Below are 19,525 nucleotides of genomic sequence, written 5' to 3' on the forward strand. Positions count from 1 at the left end.
TTCATAGGGCTATTTAGTGTTATGTGAGCATAAATTCACATTGACATGCAACTATATCAGACAGAACATGTACCTGTTTCAGAACTCTTTACAATTTTGCCTTTAACTTTGCTACTAGCCACAGAGCTATTTTTCTTCTTAAATTCTCCTCTCATTTTGTTCAGCTATTCTTAGCAAAGCCCTCCTCCCCCTTACAAAATCTGAATTAGCTCATTAGCACACAGAAAAGAAGTGCTGCTACAATCTTCTCTGTAAATATGATTTTGCTCCTCATCTTTTATTCATTTGTTAAGCCTAAGTGAACTGACACGCACTGCTACAGGAACTTACTCCTATTGAGCTGTTAAAATTCACCTCACCACTAAGGGACAATATCCTTAGCCAACCAACACTGATTTAGTTGCTATCATTAATTCTTCCAGAACTCAAACCTAAAGTATTTCGGAGCCCATTTATAAATCACAGAAGTGGTGTCCCAGACACTCATTTCAGCAAAGGAAAAATTAAGTTTACATTAGACTGCTTTGCAGTGCCAAAATTCAGGTTTAGTGAATAACCGTTCTAAGAACAAGTATGAACTAGGTATTAAATAAATAAAACTGTAACACCTACAAGGCCTAATAAATGCTCCTTGGTGGGGGAGGGGCGGGGGAGGGGAGGGAGGCAGTTTTGTTTTCCCCCTCCCCTGTTTACTACGGGAGAGAACACTTCCCAAATATAATGACTGGACCAACAATCAAAAGAATGTGCTAAACACATATTCAGAATGAACAGAAGGAATTCCAAACATGGAAATACATATATAGAATTTAAAATCAAGCATCTGCCACTGCAAAAAATAAAATGTAAGAAAAAAAACCCAAAACCACCCACCCTTCCCAAAGCCACAATAAAAGTTAAAATCCAGGAAAATTTAAAAAACAAAAACTTAGCATGAAAATTTTGAAGGCTTAGGAGAAATCAATAACAATTGCCAAACTCTTCAGCAGACATGGAACCAGGAACAGCTTCCAGATTGATGAAAAATGACATTGCACTTACAACAAAGAAAGCATCCCTAAGTAATTCACTTAACAACTGGCAAAACATTGTCCTTCTCTGAAATACAGTCTCTGCACTGTCATATTAAGTACTGTAGATAAATGTCATTTTAATGGAACAGCAGGTTGGATTTACGGTTTCAAGATCATGTGTTGACCAGATTTTTACCCTATGCAATCACCGCAAAGATCATCAAAAGCCAAAAATCACTCATTGTCAACTTCCTAGATCCTAAGAAAGCATTTGTGATTGCTTTGAAATATCTAACAGATTTATAATATGCCAATAAAAATAATTAACTTCACCAATGCTTTACATCAACATACAGACTACAACATTTAAATAAATACAAAACTAAGTGAACGGTTCAGCTATGCTATTATTGTCAGTGTACCAAATCATAGAATGGCTTGGGTTGGAAGGGACCTCAAAGATCACCTAGTTCCAAACCCCAACCCCTCTGCCACAGGCAGGGACACCTTAAACCAGGCTGGTCCAAGCCCCGTCCAGCCTGGCCTTGAACACTGCCAGGGATCCACAACTTCTCTGGGCAACCTGTGCCAGTGCCTCACCACCCTCATCGTAAAGAATTTCTTCCTCATATCCAATCTAGATTGCCCTCTTAGTTTAAAACCATTACGCTCTTCTGCTGTCACTACAGGCCTTACTAAAAAGTCTGTCCCCATTTATAAGCTCCCTTTAGGTACTGGAAAGGTGCTACAAGGTCTCTCTGGAGCCTTCTCTTTGCCAGGCTTAACCACAATTCCCAGCCTGTTTTCGTAGGAGAGGCGCTCCAGTCCTCTGATCATCTTTGTGGACGTCCTTTCGACTCATTCCAACAGGTCCATGTCCTTCTTGTGCTGGGGGCTCCAGAGCTGAACGCAGCACTCCAGATGGAGTACTCCAGCAGAGCAGAGGGGGAGAATCACCTCCTTTGACCTGCTGGCCATGCTAGAATACATTTTCCCACTTCTTCTACGTAGTGTTAGTTTCAGCTTCTTAAGAGTAAGCATAGATGGAGAAGAAACTTAATTAACGACGATGTAGTTTTAAAAGTTAAGATTTTCTTCATGGCTTTGTTATTCTCAGTGTTCTGTCCTGGACACAGCTTACCAGTCACACAGCAAAAGATAAATATGTTGTTTATAATTCCAAAAAAGTTGGGGTTAATTAATAATTACAAAACACTAATTTAACAGAAACACTGCAACTCCTACTTCCAGGAGTGCGTTAGAAAACCAAGGAACCCAAGAGATGATTCAGTTCATGTATAAGGCACCTGACAACTGGGATACCCAGTTGTAAATAACGTCAAAAATTGGCAAGACTGAAGCTTCATTCACCAACTTAAGCACATTTGATTGACTGACTAATAACTAGTTTAAATGCAGCCAAGGGGCATGCCCATTTCAGCATAAGGAGACAAAATCACAACATCTGCCAGAATCAGGCGGCCACCCCTGAGAGGCTGGCTAGTGGGCAGCTGGATAACACACCGAGATCAACAGCCAGGAACCTTCCATTGGAGAGCAAGTGACGCACAACTAATAGAAGCTGACAACAAAGAGCCCATTTAAACAGATGTCAGACCCTTTTCCTGTCCACTCAATTTGTGTAATTGAGGATGGGATTAAGTCACTACAGTCCGAAGTCTTGGAGAAGTCTATAAATTGACTTTCAAAACCTCCAGACATCTAACTCTATAACATATCTTGGCCTACTGACAAGTTCACTTTTATTAATAGTCTTTCAAAGACCTTGTCTGAGTAACTTAAATTCCAGGCAGGTGTGCACCACAAATTAAAAGCCATTACTTCTACTTACCTACAATCTGAAAATGCTAGCAGGCAGGCCAAATGCAAAAATCAAAAGATGGTTTGTTGTTTGGTTGTGGTTTTTTATCTAATGTGGTAGTCTTTCTCTTTAACACTATTACCATTAAAGCAAGAGACTGCAATGATTAAAACAAAAACACATTTATTTAAAATTTTATAAACAGAGAAACTAAGACAGAGACATTAAGGTAAGTCATGGCATGGCATGGCATGACAAAGATCTCCTTTCAGTGTTCCTGAAAAAAAATGCAAGAGCCAAAGCCTGGGATTCAATAGCTCATTTCCATTCATTAAAAGCTCCGTACTTTCTCCTTAGACCTCTGGTTTTCAGAATTTATGTTTAAATGTGGATTTTTAAAATTAGCACCTCCTAATAGGTTTCTTAAATAACGTTATTAGAACAGAATGGGGCAATTCTCACAGTTGCTCTTTCAGAGGACAATTACATCTTATCTTTAATACATGGTTGTGAGCTTCTCCCCACCACAACCACAGAAGCCAGAGTTGAATTAATGTAGACTTAGCTGAAGAGGTTGAAGAATCTTAGTTTCTACATTTTCCTCATTTATGTTGTAACTTAATGAGAAAAACACTGAACATGAGAAAAGCATTACCTTTGACTAAGTTGTTTGTGGCTATTTCATTGTCACACAGCACAACCTCTGAATGAGCATGGCAACTACATCCACAAGTAGCAATTATTCCACGAGATACAAACTGATCAATACTCAGTGGATTTTCTTAGGGCACATTTCAAAAAGCATCTTAACCCACAATCATGTCTTATCAAACATCACGTCCTTTAAGGGGATATGATTCTCTCAAAATCAAGTTAAATATGACAAATATTAAATTTTGGCAAAAACAACCCATTTGAGACACAGAAATTTCAAAATCACTTTTTCCCCTTAATCATTCCAGGAGAACTCAAGCTAAGGACAATGCTTAGAAAATTTCAGTCTGAATATTGAAAGTCCACCATAACACATTATAGATCCTAAGATTTCATACCAGAAGATGTTTCTATATGTCCATTTCCAGTGTGGAGTAATATAGTTCAAATAGCCAAGATATTTCTTTGGAATTTGTGGATAACCTTCAACGAGCAGTCTGAATAACAAGTGTCAGAAACCATTCAAATTCCTTCATTTAATTATTACAATCCTGGGTATACTGCTGTGTTACAGTCATCCCTCTTCTTCCCTTTCCTCCAGTTTTTCTCTCAGTGATCAATCTCACGCTTTGTGACCTTCTGAAGTGAGAGGCAGCGTTGTGGGGTGGGGGTCCCAGCTTTTTCAGTAAGATTAGTTCCAAATGGTGCTTTACCTAACATGAGCCAAGTGTCAAGGAAGAGTGTGATAGAAATCTACACAGTCTACAGGAAGACAGAATTTTTACAGATGCTTCATCTGTTCACTTTTTGGATTTCCAGATGTTTAAGATACAGTTTTTATGCAGATGCTGAAAATGCCCAGAAAGAATTTCACATGTAGGTCACTGCAGGTAAGTCTGATTCTCCAAAGCTCTGTATGTTCATTTTAAAGAAAAGCATCTTTGCCTTCATGATAAACAATGTGATTTTCTGTGAGCTTTCCAATTAGAACCCACAAGGAAACTGCTAGAGCCCTGGGAATTCTAAGCTGGCATAGAATTTAAAAATGGCCCTGATTTGAAAAACATGTTGGAACATTAAATCTATACAGCCAAACGTCCATACTAACTTTAAATCAGCATCTAAAGTTGCAAACAAAACTTTATTGTATACTTGAAGCAATTTGGGCCAATTTACAAATACAAGCCCAAATAGGAATACACATTTAAACAAACAGATTAAACCCAATTATGATACCTATAAATTGGTGTCTATGCTTCAGTGACTTCTGTTTTCTCCTTCTGCACTGCAGTTGCTTCTTATAACGGTATGTTCACTGTTTCCGTTGCTTCAGAAATTTTGGCTCATCATTTTAAGTTCAAGACTCACTATTGGTAAATGGACCAAATTCTGTAGTTCTTACTTATTAATTCACCAAAAACTAACACTAAGTTTGCCCTAAGAATAACACAGTTCAGCTGAAGATAGTTGGTCTAAATTACATTTTCTCAAGCTTTTAGAAATATTCACTAATTTCTATTCAAATCCCTCATATTTCTGTTCCAGACAATTCTAACAGTCTAAATAAAAAGCTCCATAGAAAGATCTGTTGCAAAGATTTTTACAGTTTGATTTAAAAGACTTAAGAAAATAAATAGGAATGATACAATGCATTTCACATAAGAGGCAAAATCCAGCAAATATATAAATGGTTGCTTACGTATTTCTCTCCAAAAATATGCCAGCTCTGTTTGCAATGCCTGGACTGAAGTAAAAATGATATAAAAACTTCCAGGTTTAATGCAGATTTTGTGAAGTATGTCAGTATTAGTATTCCAAACAAAAGCAATTGTAATGAACTATCTCTGGGTAAAAACTTGAGTTGTTTTCTAGTTGAATGATATCAGAAATCCAAGTTTCCTTCTCCTCTTGACCTGATTTGCCATCTGAATCATTATATTTTCCAAAGCTGGAGCTAACAGGCAGTTAACAGGTTAAATCTGCACTGCTTTTTCCAGGACCATTACCTTGATGCAAATTCTGATGATTTCCGCAATGTCGAATAGGAGCGGAGGGAGAATCCCTACCTCATTTCTACATTACTGAGAAGAGCAAGGCCAGTTCACACACGGATTAACTGTGCTTCAGTCAAACACGGCAAGAAGCCATGTTTTCCCAAGGACAACAAGAATTAGCGGGAGGAACAATCTGAAGAGCCATGAAGTCTTGGTGCTCCTTCCAGGATAGTGCAGCTCTGCCCCCAGCATAGGGCATGGCTTAAAGCACACCTACAAGCTTATAAGAAGTTCCCCAATGATGGCACCACTTTCAGGTGCCAATCAGGCAACTACATAATTTCTTCAGAAATCTCTTGTTATGGTCTGGTGGAAAACAGAACTCTACCCTACCATGTAAGCCTCATGCAAGCAGAAAAGCTTTAGTTGTAAGAGTTATTTACTGCAGCATATAGGGTTTGTCCACATGACCTGTTTCAGGCAAATCTTACAGTATCTGCAAGAAACCTGGTACCAATCCAGTTGAACATGAGCTCAGCAAGCTATGGACATATCTGAGAAAGGTACAAGGAATTCTCTAACAAACAGCTTTACAGTCTTGTGGAAATGATTCCTTCCAGATGGATTAGCACTTGTGAGTCATTTCGGAAGATTATTCTTTTCCTCTCATATCCACACCAGTCTGACGCTATAAAGATTAATACATAAAAAGACAGTGCTGTACTTTTCCCCCCCTCCCTCAAGTAACCGAGGGCCATATCTATATTTTATATGATTAGAAATTGGCTCCACAAGCTTTTAACTGCAAAACAAAAGTCTCCAGCAAGTACAAGTGTGCAGACAAGCAAACTGCTGACCCAGACCACAAAGAATCTGTTCATAGCCTAACCACATTCATGCAGTTCCCAACTGGAGAGTCAGATTTATAACTTAGAGCACCTGAACATGGCTCTGCTATAGCTAAGGACTCTTTGCACTGGGCAAACATGCTCAAGGCACCAAGCTTACAGAATACTCTATTTGCTGGGAATGCGTCCCATCTACAGGACACAGATAACGTTGAGAAACTGAAACCGACAGTGAAAATAAAACCACCACATGTTTAGATCGGACTTTCAGCTTGGTCATCCAGGGTCCGAGAATAGCAAGATCCACATACTTCAGAGAAAAATACTTCAAACCAGACAAAAAAAGAGGAAAGACTGTCCAAAGAGAAAATTTATTCTTAGTCCTTTCCATCTGAACTTAAATTACACCTTCAGGCATGAAAATGTATACCCTTTCCAAAATAAAAAAACATCTAAGCAATTCTCTGTATTGTATCTACGGATGCTCTCATAGCAATCTCACATAATTCTGTTTAGAAATCTGTTAAGTTTTGTTCTTATTAAGAACTTATTTTGAACAGTAAGTTCAAAACATATTATTTCAAAAAGACCAATTGAAAGAAAATAATAAGTTTATGAATTGTCATTGCACAGCACCTCTATTATTTCTTGTAAGGAAGATTTCCTTAGGGAAGGGCCTCTTCTACTTGAAAAGGGAAAATAAAATTATGGTTTGCCCTATTTTTTGCATTTTAATATCCTGAATAATTTTAATGCACACCCACTTTTTGACAACTCCAGTAAGGGAAGCTCAAACAGCTTAGGTGTTGGCTTTATAAACTACAATATCTAGCCCAAATAATTTTTTACTAGCCACCTCATTTTTAAGAGCCTTTCAAAAATACTGTGGTCTTTACTAGTTGATTCAGGTTTAGTTGGATCTTAAACCACCTACTGAGTCTTTGAATTCTGCCAAGCACAGCCTGCCTCCTGTCTACCAGCCAAGTTAGCTGTCTTGGGAAATTATTAAATATTTTCCTAGTTCTCTTCCTGGTTTGTTATTCGGTCAGTTTAAGTGAAAATATACTAACGTGACCTATTAGACCTTCTACAATTTGTCAGATATGTACCGCCTTCTGTAAACAAAAAAACCCCAACAATTTCACCTGACAGTATCTGTACAAGTGTCTCACCTTATCCAAGACTTGAACATATCTTCCTGGATGACTTACAAATGAGAGTTACGATAACGTATTCATTTCTTATTTAACTGATGTGATAATACGTGAATAGGAACATACAAAAAAATTTCTAAACTCAAATTTCCTCATTTCTAAACTGCTGCCAGACACTTTGCTTTCTTTGATGATGTGTGCCTTGCAGACTCAGAAGCATTTGTTACTCCTCGTGAACCTCCGGGATTCTGAGAATTTCTCCATTTGCTTAATTCCCTTTATGCAAAGGAATAATTGAAAACATAGAACTAGCATAAACAATTTTTTTTTTTCTTATAAATTCTTAGAGCCAACTCAGAGCTGTTACTCAATCCTGACTCTCACTGGTTTGGGAGATGAGGCAAATGCTAAAGTCATTAGTTCAGATTCTCTAATTCAGGAGGACTAGGTTCCCTACATTTGCTTGCAGTACCATAGCAGAGCAGACACAAAGCTCTTTCAAGCAGTAAATTCATAAGCAAAGGTTTGTCTCCTATCTACATTTAGAGAACCATAAGTTTCCATGTGTCTTGTAAATGAGCAGAGTCAAATACAAACTTATTTTCGTAATGGGTACTACCTAACACCAATCACAGACCACCAGATGGGGCAGCAATACTCCAAGCACTCAAAGCACTTTACCGTGTTCACAGACCAAGCCCCTGTTTCACAGAGACCAGTATTCCCAAGTTACAGATGGGGAAAATGAAAGCCCAGGCATGTATTCTCCCAAAAGCAAACAATAAGCCTACAGGTGAGATGGAAAATTAACTGGGCCTCCAGTTTATGATCTTGTTCTTTTGCCACAAGCCCCTTCTTTCAATATTGACAGGATTAAAGTCAATTCCCTGGCTTTTCAAGTAGTTCAGTTTACAGGATTCTGCTTCCACAGATAGACTCTTCAGAAAAATAACCATCTTGAAATTTAAAACAGAGTTTTCAGTTGTGAAACTGCTGAATTGTTTCACCTCTCAGATCCAACTTCAATATTGGAACTTCATTACGGGCAAAAAAACTTCAATCCCAAGTAGCGGTTTAGATCTCTTAATTGTAACTCTCAAAGTTCTCTCACTAGGCCAAAAATGTCACTTTACGCAAACCTGCCTGACCCTGAGAAGCCAACACTGTCACAGAGTGAACATCAAGTAACAGATTTGCTAAATACATTTCCCAAGATTAAGTGAAAGCTTTAGATGTGGGACAACTGCAAAACACACTTCAGATACTAGGATTATGGGTAAGAGGCGGACAGAATCTCTTAATGTTAGGAAAGACATGAATGTCTGCGTGTAGACATTATTGTTTCATAGACTGTTTCAAGTGAAGTGCACATACACATCCTAGGGCAAAATTTACTCACTGTTTTTTACGCAACAGCTTTATTTCAGTGCACATTCAGTTTCATCTCACTAAACCAGCTCCCATCGGAAGGATAAAATCCAATGCATACTTGAATTAAACATTCTAGGACTTAAATATTTGCATTTGGATTTCTTCTGCACTTAATTTATTTCTTTAATAGGCCAAATCAAATCTAGATCTCAGCTTCCTAAATATGAGGTTGAATTTTAGATTCTGATTGATTATTCACAAGTACTTCTGAAAGAGATTTGACTTGAGATCTATCTGATTAACCCCTGAGAACTCAGAGAAAAAGGATGATTCCACCTCAACCTGTTTTCATTCATTTGCCATGAAAATGTAGCTTTCAGTGGAACGTTCATAAATATATAGGCAGCTTCAAGGATGGTGGGCAGACTACTATGCTCTGCCTATTAAAAGGGTGATAACTGTTAACACAATTTATTTATGTTTATTTTTAAGTCTTAATTAATGGGCTTACTAAACTAAGCCCAAACAAATGTGGGCTCTGTGCATACTGCACATGCCTTGATGCTCTGAATTTGTTTGTACAGCTGGGAAATTCTCAAATTAACTGTCTGTCAGGAAAAGCGAAATACTGCCAGGAGAGCATGGAGATGAAATCCAAGCCAATGGGAGAAAATTACAAAATGGCATCCTGTGACACAAATCACTGCTACAGAATAACACCTGCTATAAATAATAAGTCTGTAGTTTACAAACAGTAGATCATTAGCAGCAGCAGTGGTAGGTAGTTCCGACAACTCACTACCATAGAAACTTTTAGCTCTTAAAAAGACTGTTATCAGTCATCTCCTTGTCATTTTATAAAGTTACATGATTGGATTCATTTATGACTATAAAATCTCCAAAAAGTGGGAAAATTGACTTCTTTGAAAATATATCATACAGTCACACCAGTCTAGTAATACCCCCCTTAATAAAAATTTCCATTTTCATTTAAAACTCAAAGTTGGTTTTTTTTGTCTGAAGCAAAGGATCAGATACAACATCTATGTTTTCAGAATCATCAGGTTTTGAAGCACGGTTTTGCTGCTTAACAATGAAGAAGACTGTCTTCTGGGATTTGCAAAAGAACCTAACACCTAACATCCTTTGAAATGAACAACTGTTAAATGCCTCATCTTTAGAAACCAAAATGCTTTTAAGTTATTACTGAATGATTAACAAATCAAACACCACAAGGTTAGGGAGCTAGACTCGCGGAGGACACATTCAGAGTATTTCCTATGATACCCAAAAGTGCCTGTTAGGGCATTAAGATCAGAAGGGCAAAGAGCACAGACTGTGTAAATGGCATCAGAAGATGCCGTACTCCAGTGCTCTCAATCACACATAACTCCCCTGGATAACAGATACCAAAGCGGAGGGTGATTCAGGTGCTATTTTTAGTTGCAGGGATTCAGTCCTTAAGAGGCGTCTTTACAGAGAAACAACAAGTAACAACCTGAATTTAAAAACATTTCTTTGAAGTTTGACCCTTGTGAAAGGATAGGTTTGCCCACATCTACCTGCACAACCAGCAAGGCATTCAGCCCCAAGAAACAATAATGTACAGAACACAAGAGTGACCCTCCTGAGTCAGCTAAAGGTTCATCTAACACAGATGCAGGCTGGCCATAGTAAACACGTTACACCTCTCAATACTTTCTCAAGCTCGAACCAATTTCAGCCGTGGGGACTTCCTTGTCTAGATGGGGTTCCTGTATATGCAGCCTTCCAAGAGGTGTCTCTTCCATTACTTTGAGTATCTTCTTGAACCCAGGTAAACTTTAACATTTACTGGCAAGAAATTTCCAGCCAGTTCCTCAACAAGGCCTCCCTTGCATTTGTTTGGCACCTGCTAGCTTCATTCAATGTCCCACATTTTCTGTATATAAAAGACTGAACGCCTACCATGCCATTCCTTGTTTTGCAGGTTCCATCGTATGCCCCCATGTTCTCTTTCTGTACTGAAGAATACTAACCTACTCAGTCACACATAGAAAGCTACTCCATCTATCTCCTCAACTTATAAAAAGTTACTCCTTCATTGCCTTCACTCCTACGGAAAGAAGACTTTACTTTTGCATTGCACATCTAATTTCCTTTCCAGTTTGTTAAAGCTGTATTCCCAAATCATACCACTAGTACTTTCCTAACTTTTGTAAATGTCCCCCATATCCAAAAGTGCCTCCACATGACACAAAAAAGAAGTTTTTATATCAATACCACCATCTTCCTTCCAGATCTGGAACATGTTATTTTGGGAGGCACGACTTTTTTGGTTTAACGCCTTCCCAATTTATTCTACACTCAAAAAGGTTGATTCTGACCTAGGGGGTCCCTGAAAGCTGAATTTCAGTGCTCCCTAGTGAGAAAGAGCACGATACAGTTTTGTTAAGAAACAAACTGCATAACTGACTATGACTAGAAACATACTGCACAAGCCGTTCACCCACAAGCAAGGGGACTGCACCTCCACCATTCTGTACAGTATTGCAATATGAACTTAAGGAATTATGGCAAACAACTGATGAGTCATTGCACGCAATATTAGTTTCTAATGTCTTTGTACATGTGTTGCCTGTAGCTGCTAAACTGGCCAGACAGCCCCAAAGAGCTGCACAAGTGAATTCATGATCAGCAGTACATATACATCAAGTAGAACACATTATATCATCATCTTCCAAGACAAAACCAAAACCAAAATATTTCATGGAGCTTTGGCATCTAGGAAGTCGTTTACAAGCAAGGAAAAACTTCACTTATGAAGCAGACTAAATCTTCAAGCTTGGGGAGGGACTTCGCAAGATTACAGACAGACACAGCCCCCCATTATCTATAGCCTTATCCTGTCTCCCTCCCTCAGCTGCAACCTGGTGCTGCCTGCAAGCTGATCCTTCTGGCAGCCACTCATATCAGTCTGCTTCTGTCTAAAAAAAAAATAAAAAAAAAAAATTTGACGTTACATATATGGATAGAAAAGCATGTTATCTATTTTGATAGAGACCAAAGTCTACAGAAGTCAGCAGCTTCTTCCAGCTGCCAGTGAAGTCACCAGGGCACCTGGGTGAAAGACCGTAACGATTCCCTTTTCCTGTGCACAGAGAAATGGCCAAATGGCTTCAAAATTCCACATGTATTATTAACAGAGAGCACAATAATGATTCAGGGGAGGATTGTGGGATTCTTACTATGCTAAATTTCATACAGTATAATCATCTTCTAAGTTTCCTTGGCACTACAAGTCAGATTTCCCAATGCGTAGCCTAGTACTATTGCCTAGGACTGCTACACAGGGAATTAAAATCTGAAAGGATGAATAGCTCCGTAATAGTCTACAATGACACAAATTTATTACTCCGCCATTTCTTTGAATTCTTACTATACTAAGCATGAAATAACATACATTGAGGAGATAGCAGCAGAGCAGAAATTTCCCCTGTAACTGCATTGCCCGTTATATCAGTTTGACCTTGTAAAGACCAAGAAACTTCAGTTAATTACAACACATGGGATTACAAAAGTCTAATTGGCTTTGAATGTAACTTAGGTTCAAAAAAAGGGATTCAGCTAACTGATGTCAGGCAGGCCATAGTCTCAGCTGAGGACGTTAATGAAAGAAAGGAGGCGTACCTCTTTTCAGTGGCAAAACACAGAAGTACCGAACATTGGCACATTTCTGGGACATCTTTCCAAATGGCAGCTCTCTTCAAATGAGCCACCATCTGACAAAAGTCTGATGATAACAAAAAAAACCCAAACACCTCAAAACAAAACAACCCAAAATCCAAACCAACAAAACAACCAAAATCCCCCAAAGCAATAGTTAGATACCTAACAAAAACATATTCTTTGAATTTCTGAATATTCCCTAGGACTTTGTAGTAGAATTTATGACTATTATTTTCCTTGAGATTTTTATATTAAATAGACATGGCTTTCTGAGTTGTTAGTCTGTAAAAGAATGCTTTACATTTCATAATTTAATTCATTTTCTAGTACACTAGCCGAGCAAGATATGAAAAGGGAATGTTTTAGAACTATGTCACCAAGTTTACCTTTTGCGTATTCACTGAAGCTTTTGGTCATTTTTGTCAAGAATGGTACCTTTTGCTTGTTTGTTTGGTAAGCGAAAAAACCAAGACAACGAGTAACTCCTCTTTTTGCCCAGCCAGTTCCTAGGCTTAGCCAAAAAGACTGCCAGAAGTGCTTTCTTAGCTTCGGAGCTACCATGATGCTAACAGGCCACCAGTTAGGTGAAGACAAGCTGGACCTTATCATAAAGAGGAAATCGGAAGTCATCCAGTACTGATGCTTATAATTTGAAATATAAAATATGAGTTCCAGCTGGCTTTTCCTCCTTTGTGAAGGAAGGCTTCCTTCCCTCTCTATTTTAGTTCTTATCTTTCTTCCCAGCTATCTCATCCTTTTTCTTTACAAAGAAAAATCCAAAGCAAGCAAACAACAACACCCCCTACACCCCCGACAGAAAGTTCAAAAATAATAAAATAAATAAATAAATAAAACCTGCCTTAGTCCATTTTCTTCCGCAACACAATTACGAGCTTGGAACCAAGAAAAACAACTTTAACAGCTGCAGCTGACACAAGGCTGTCAGTCCTCAGAACTGCTGACAAATGTTATGCCATGCCTCAATTTCTGCTACAGACAAGCAATGAGAACAAGTCAAGAATAGAAGATGCATTATGCTATTTCTGCTCTTGGGCTCTTTTTACTTGATGTGTATTTGCCTGTTTTAGCTTTCAAGGAAGATTTATCTGAATTCAACAAAAATAAAAGCAGTTTCACAATAAATGCAGTAGTATGTCAGCCATTTAAATTCTCCCAGAAAGAAACTTGCTATACCTTTGAATTTCTCCCAATAAGACTGTCCTACAAAAAAATTTAAATAAAAGGGAGGTTGCAGGCAAGCAAGATCTTAACCTTATCTTCACAAAGTTCTTCAACATCTTCTGAAGGTTCACATTTTCCACATCATTCTTTCAATTCTTTACTGAGCCCCTTCCAGTATACCAACAGGACCTTTAAACTCACGGCACCAAAACTAACTACAGAATTTGATTATTGGTCTCGCTAGAACCGTTTATGGAAGAAATGGCACCTCCCACAGCTACTTAATATTCTCCTTGCAAATAAATACAAGGGTCACATTTTCTCCATTAGCTACCACATCACAATGCTAGAGCTTGTTCTGCCTTATCCCCCACGTTACAAGTCATTTTTGAGTAAACACCTCTCATAGCTACCTTAATCATCACCCCTGAAGTATTTATTCACCCAATTTTGTATTGTAATTTTTCTACACAGACCAATTACCTGCCTGCCCATTTGCAGAGCTTCCACAAATGAAATCTGTTAATTGCACAAAAAATTTCAGTCCCAAAACAATCAGACACCTCAGATACTGATAATGCATGCTAGAACATTTACGGACACTTACTTTGCCAGGCTTGTTTGCATCAAAGCTGTTTTCTTTAAATTTCTCCTGCAGGGTCTCAGCTAACCGACAAAGTAAGGCACCATTATCCAATTTCTCCATAAAGGTTTCTGCTGTTATTTCTCTACCTGAACAGCAAACAGAAAGTTAACATGGCAGAAAGCATGCAATAGTATAGACTGCACATGTGTAAAAAGAGAAAGAAATAGAAATCTTAACAATTTGAAATATGCTTTAACTGTAAAACTTGCATTATTTCAAATATTTAGCCAATAACCTCACTACTACTTTCCTGGTAGATATACAGCAAATTATACAAAAATAACATGCTTTCTTTGGGAAGGCACGTGCTATTTGAAAAACAACTCTAGCATATCAGACTCCACATACCTCATTTTACTCATGAAATCCCAGTGCTTTTAACAGCGTGTTTTTAAAACCAGAGTACAGGAGACAATTGCTTTACACCAGTGTGCACGGGTAGCTATAGATTAAGAGCTGCTAACACTACTGCAGTTGATATTGTAAGAAAAGTACAAAACCATGTCAAGAAGGACTGTATTTTTTAAAAAAGACTTTAAGACTTCAGTTCGCAAAAAAATGACAAGATAATACTTGTGATGGCAACACTCCTTTAAAAGAGCTTTTTCAGAACTCGAGTACATTTTAAAAAAAGGAGAAAGAGGCATTTCACGTTATATAACACTTGACACATATTAACATTTTCACCCAAAGTACAAAGCCTAAATACTCTGATTTCAAAATATATCAATTATTATCATGCCAGATGACGCTGTCCTTCAGTTGCCACAGATTGTCCTCCCTGGTTACAGCAGACCAGATGACCTTCCGTTACACCATAATTACTCCTGGTGGAGGAGATGACAAGAGTCCCATGACAAGATGTGCATTCTGACAAGGCTGGACTGGCCAGATGAGAAGGGAATCATTTACCACCCTGGACGAAACGTCCAGGATCTTAACATCATTTCCCGGTAAAAACATTCCTGTTTCTTATCAAAGGTTTTCAATTTTCACATTTCTGCTGGAAAATTTGCCTTCTGTTTGGACACTTTTTTTCGACCAGCAGCTGTATTTTTTAGCCCTCTTAACTCCTACAAATATCAAGAGAGCATCAAGGCATAATTCTTGCTCTTCCTATTAAGACAGGGTTTATTTCTTCTTGGTGATATTTACATATGACATTTGGGAACAGGAATAACACTATCAATTCATTTTTCACAGGCTATTGCACAGTGATCACCAGTAAAAATAGTCTACTCTGCTAAAAAAAAAAAAATAAAAAACCCTTAAACTGAAGTGAGTGTGGTTCCTCATCCCATCCAGATCCACTCCTGCTTCTCAAAACCAGCTTGTTTGCAAGCAGGGCAATGGCTAGCAGTCTGCTCGCTGCCGGTCGGGGGGGGGTTGTCAACAGATTTTTGACCAACAAGCAGCTCCCTGACTAAATGAGGGGGTTTTTTTGGTTTTCTAGTTTGGGGAAATCTATTTTCCATGAGATATCTAGAAGCTGAAAACATTACAGGCTCATAACATCATTTTGGTCAAAAAAACGTAGGAAAAGCAGGTTTACAAAAAAGAAGTAAAGCTTTGCTACATCTTTTCATTCAGAAAAGAGGGGGAAACTAACATTCAATAGTAAAAAAAAAAAAAGGAAATAGATGATCAAAAATTGATATTTTACTCCTGCAGTATATTGCTGGTATGTTGTAATCTGACAGCCAATATGACGTACAGCACTGAAGATAGTAGTATTATAAAATCATAAATATGATCACAGAACTGTTAAAGGAAAGCTGATTTCTCTAGGTCCTTCCCTGAAAACTTCACATCCTTTGGGCAAAATACTATCAGTCTTTTCAGCTTGGTCAGTTAAAATCAAAGACATAAAGGCCTTTGCAGCAAATCATCTTCAGATACAACAGTAGACATATTTTTGGTTGAAGTTAAACTTGTTTTTTCTAACACATTTTACTTCAGAAATATATGTTTACTGTGAAGTTTTTTCCCCCTTTTTATTCCCCCTTTATCCCCTCTGTCACACAGCCCACTTTATAGCTCCTGTATAGCGAAATGACTTCTCCTGGCAGAAGAGCAGTAGCAGCTCTGCAGACGTTCATTGGTAGCTTGTGCATAACTGACAACATTTTAGCAGGGCCCCCAGCTCAGCTGAAGCTAGACCAAAAATACAATAGCCCACAGACACAAAAATCTAACATCGCTGCACCTCAAAAGCCTTCATCACCATTCCAGGCTAAATATTTCTCCCATTTGACCCATCAGCGTTTTTGGCAAGAGGTATAAAGCTAGATTTGAAAACTGTCTATGTTATAGGAACTGTAATATAGAGTATTTCCATTCAAAACAGACTCATTTTCTTCTAATGAAAAAAAAACAACCTTTATTTCAAATGTTTTGAACCTACTCAATATTTTTGTTTTTCACACAGTTAAAAAAAAAATATCACATTCTACGTAACTTTTCTGTCCTACAATCTACAAGTTTATTATTTCACTGGTCAAGCATTAACAAACCTACAACCCCTTTAGACGTATTTTCTCTTTACACAGACATGGGAAAATTCTTCTAGCTTCTTCTGCTATTTAACAATACTTTTATACTATTATAAATGCTGAATTGCATTAGCAGTTTGGTCACTGCACATTGTATGCTAAGCTGGAGTATTTTAGTTCTGTCCCCTTTTATGAAAGCTGAAAGAATGAGTTTTGCATTGAACATCTGTATCCAATGAAAAATATATTAGGTGTCAGCTTTCAATTCACTGTATTTTATGGCTCCAAAAGGTGGCATTTCTTTGCTAAAACAGACACTCTGACATATTTAACAGTTGAAATGTATTGATTCAAATCAGAGTAATGTTCATAGCCTGAGGAATAAAATGGCTCTATATATTTGTATGGAAAAAACATTAAACTCCATTAAAAATGTATAACTCCCCCTATAATTACAAGAAAGCAGTTGCAATGTTTTTACAGAATGGTAATAACATTAAGTATAATAAAAAAAACAATACTGAAAGTATAAAAAAAAAAAAACAAAACCAAAAAACACAGCCAGGAATATGAAAGCTTTCTCAAACTCTGCAAGCATTGCTTACCCTCTCTTTTACCGCAATCACCAGATGCCCCTTAAAAAGACGAACCGTTACACCTGAACACCTACCACTTGGAAACAGTGGGCAGCTATCCGTAAGGCCACCCAGTCCTGGGGGTCCTAATGCAACCAGACTGGGAGGTCTGTGAAAGAATAACTAAGAAGAGCCCACGCCAAAGGCGTGTGCCCAAGAGGTCGAAAAAATCAAACATTCCCTAAGGGCCATCTCAGACAACCAGAGCTTTCAGAAGAAGGTGGAGGGACTCAAAGACTAGAACAAAGTACCAAAATCTAGTCGGTTGGTGTAATACCTCAGTTTAATAGCTATAATGCAAGACACTGACTCCAGCCTCACAACTAGCTGATTGACTTTTTCAATCCTATGCTTCCGTGGTAACACAAAACTAGTAGTTTACAAATAGAAATGTTTCACTCTGGTGAATCTCTGAGATGCATTGGTAGGAAGAGCTTCTACGATACTGAAGATCAGTCGAACAGCTCCTCCTGACCCTCTCAATTCTGTGGCATTTGAACCCAACATAGCAGAAAACAATAAAAATAAAGAAAACAAAGGCAAATAATTTTATGCACATGCAAAACTGGTTCTCTTCTGACAAGGCTACTCTGTTTCGTACAATAGCTGACAGCAGGAGGAATAGTCTTGATAGCACTGCAGCATTACCTGAAATGGGACATATAAACAATCCCTAAGGCATGTTGATATTCAAGAAAATTGTAAAGTTACTCAACTAAATAAACTGCATCAGTGCCAGCAGAACTACTACAAGTATCAGTATTATATGTCTTGACATTCAGATATTCAAAACCTGCATTTCCCACTGCCTTGAGCTGAACCTGCCGATGTTGAAAATTAAGGTACTGCTACAGCATCCTCTTAAGATAAAAAAACCAAGCAAGATCACCAAGATGAAGCTGGTTTTGCTTTTATTAAGAATGAAAAGACAGTTTTCTTGCAGAAGACTTAGCATGCTTTATACTCCAAACTTTATGCCTCCTTCAACACACCTTTAAATTCCAAGCCTGGTCTACAGCTCAGTGCCTCTCCCAGCATCCTCACCTCTCTGTTCCTTTTCTCCATGCCGACTTCACTTTGCACGCAAGCAACCTTTATATGCCTCATACAACATCCAACATTTACATGTCCAATTCCTCAGCATTACCTATGAGGTCCTGAAGCCCAGAAAGGTCTCCGAGGAAGAGGCCTCAGTACTGAAACCTTGGAGGCCAGACATGTGCCCAGAGCACATCGTACAGGTCTGTTTCATGGTCCCACGTGCTAAATGAAGCTGGATAGATTGAGTGACAATATAACCCTCTGCAGCTGGTAAATGGACTCTGGGAATGGGAAAAACGATCAGAGCTCTACACAACAGGCAAAGGGGAAACAGAAACTATTCCTCTGTACCTGTCCCCAACTACGGACTGGTGAGGAAGCTCACTGCTCCTGATGTCAGCCCTTTCACTTCTGCAGACACAGAAGACAAAACAAGACAGTACCGGAGAGTACAGCAGGCAAGCAAACCCAGTTTGCTTTCAAATTACCATCTTGCCTCTGCTAGATTACTATGGCCCAACTGTGCTAATTCCCACATGAAGCTTGCTCAAGGTGGTAGTTTTGAGTATCCACAAGAGCATTCTAATCAATATTTACATCATGTACCAGATTTGGACTGTGTCAGCAGTGAAAGCATTGCCGAGTGCTTCACAAGCTCTAAACCTAATAAAAACAAGGCTGAGAGATAATCATGATTTTCAAGATGGTTGGGTAGACACATCTCCATAACTTTGTCACTGCAAGAATCTCTCTACTGAGTCACCAGCTCTCAGCAAAGGGAAAGGAAATTAAGAGACACAACATCCACAGCTCCAGTCTTCTTCCCCAACCTGCAAACCCCAAGCCCTGCAATACTGGCATGTCCTGCTTTGAGAACACTGTAATGTACAATATTGCATGAGTTAATCCCATCTGACACATTGATTTCAACTGCAATGTCCTTTTTCCAGCCCCCAGAGTACAGA

General features: G+C 38.4%; 1 protein-coding gene across 7 annotated transcripts in view; it reads right to left on the reverse strand.

The window, feature by feature from the left end:
- GAS2 (growth arrest specific 2) overlaps positions 1-19,525 on the reverse strand; it is a 98,122-nt gene that overhangs the window by 65,357 nt on the left and 13,240 nt on the right. For all 7 annotated transcript variants that reach the window (XM_040608465.1, XM_040608462.1, XM_040608467.1 and 4 more), the window contains exon 3: positions 14,354-14,478. In XM_040608465.1, coding sequence (XP_040464399.1) covers positions 14,354-14,478 — 125 coding nt within the window. The remainder of the gene's footprint in view (positions 1-14,353; positions 14,479-19,525) is intronic.

Source organism: Falco naumanni, chromosome 10 (genome assembly GCF_017639655.2).
Source record: "Falco naumanni isolate bFalNau1 chromosome 10, bFalNau1.pat, whole genome shotgun sequence".
NCBI classification, from domain to species: domain Eukaryota; kingdom Metazoa; phylum Chordata; class Aves; order Falconiformes; family Falconidae; genus Falco; species Falco naumanni.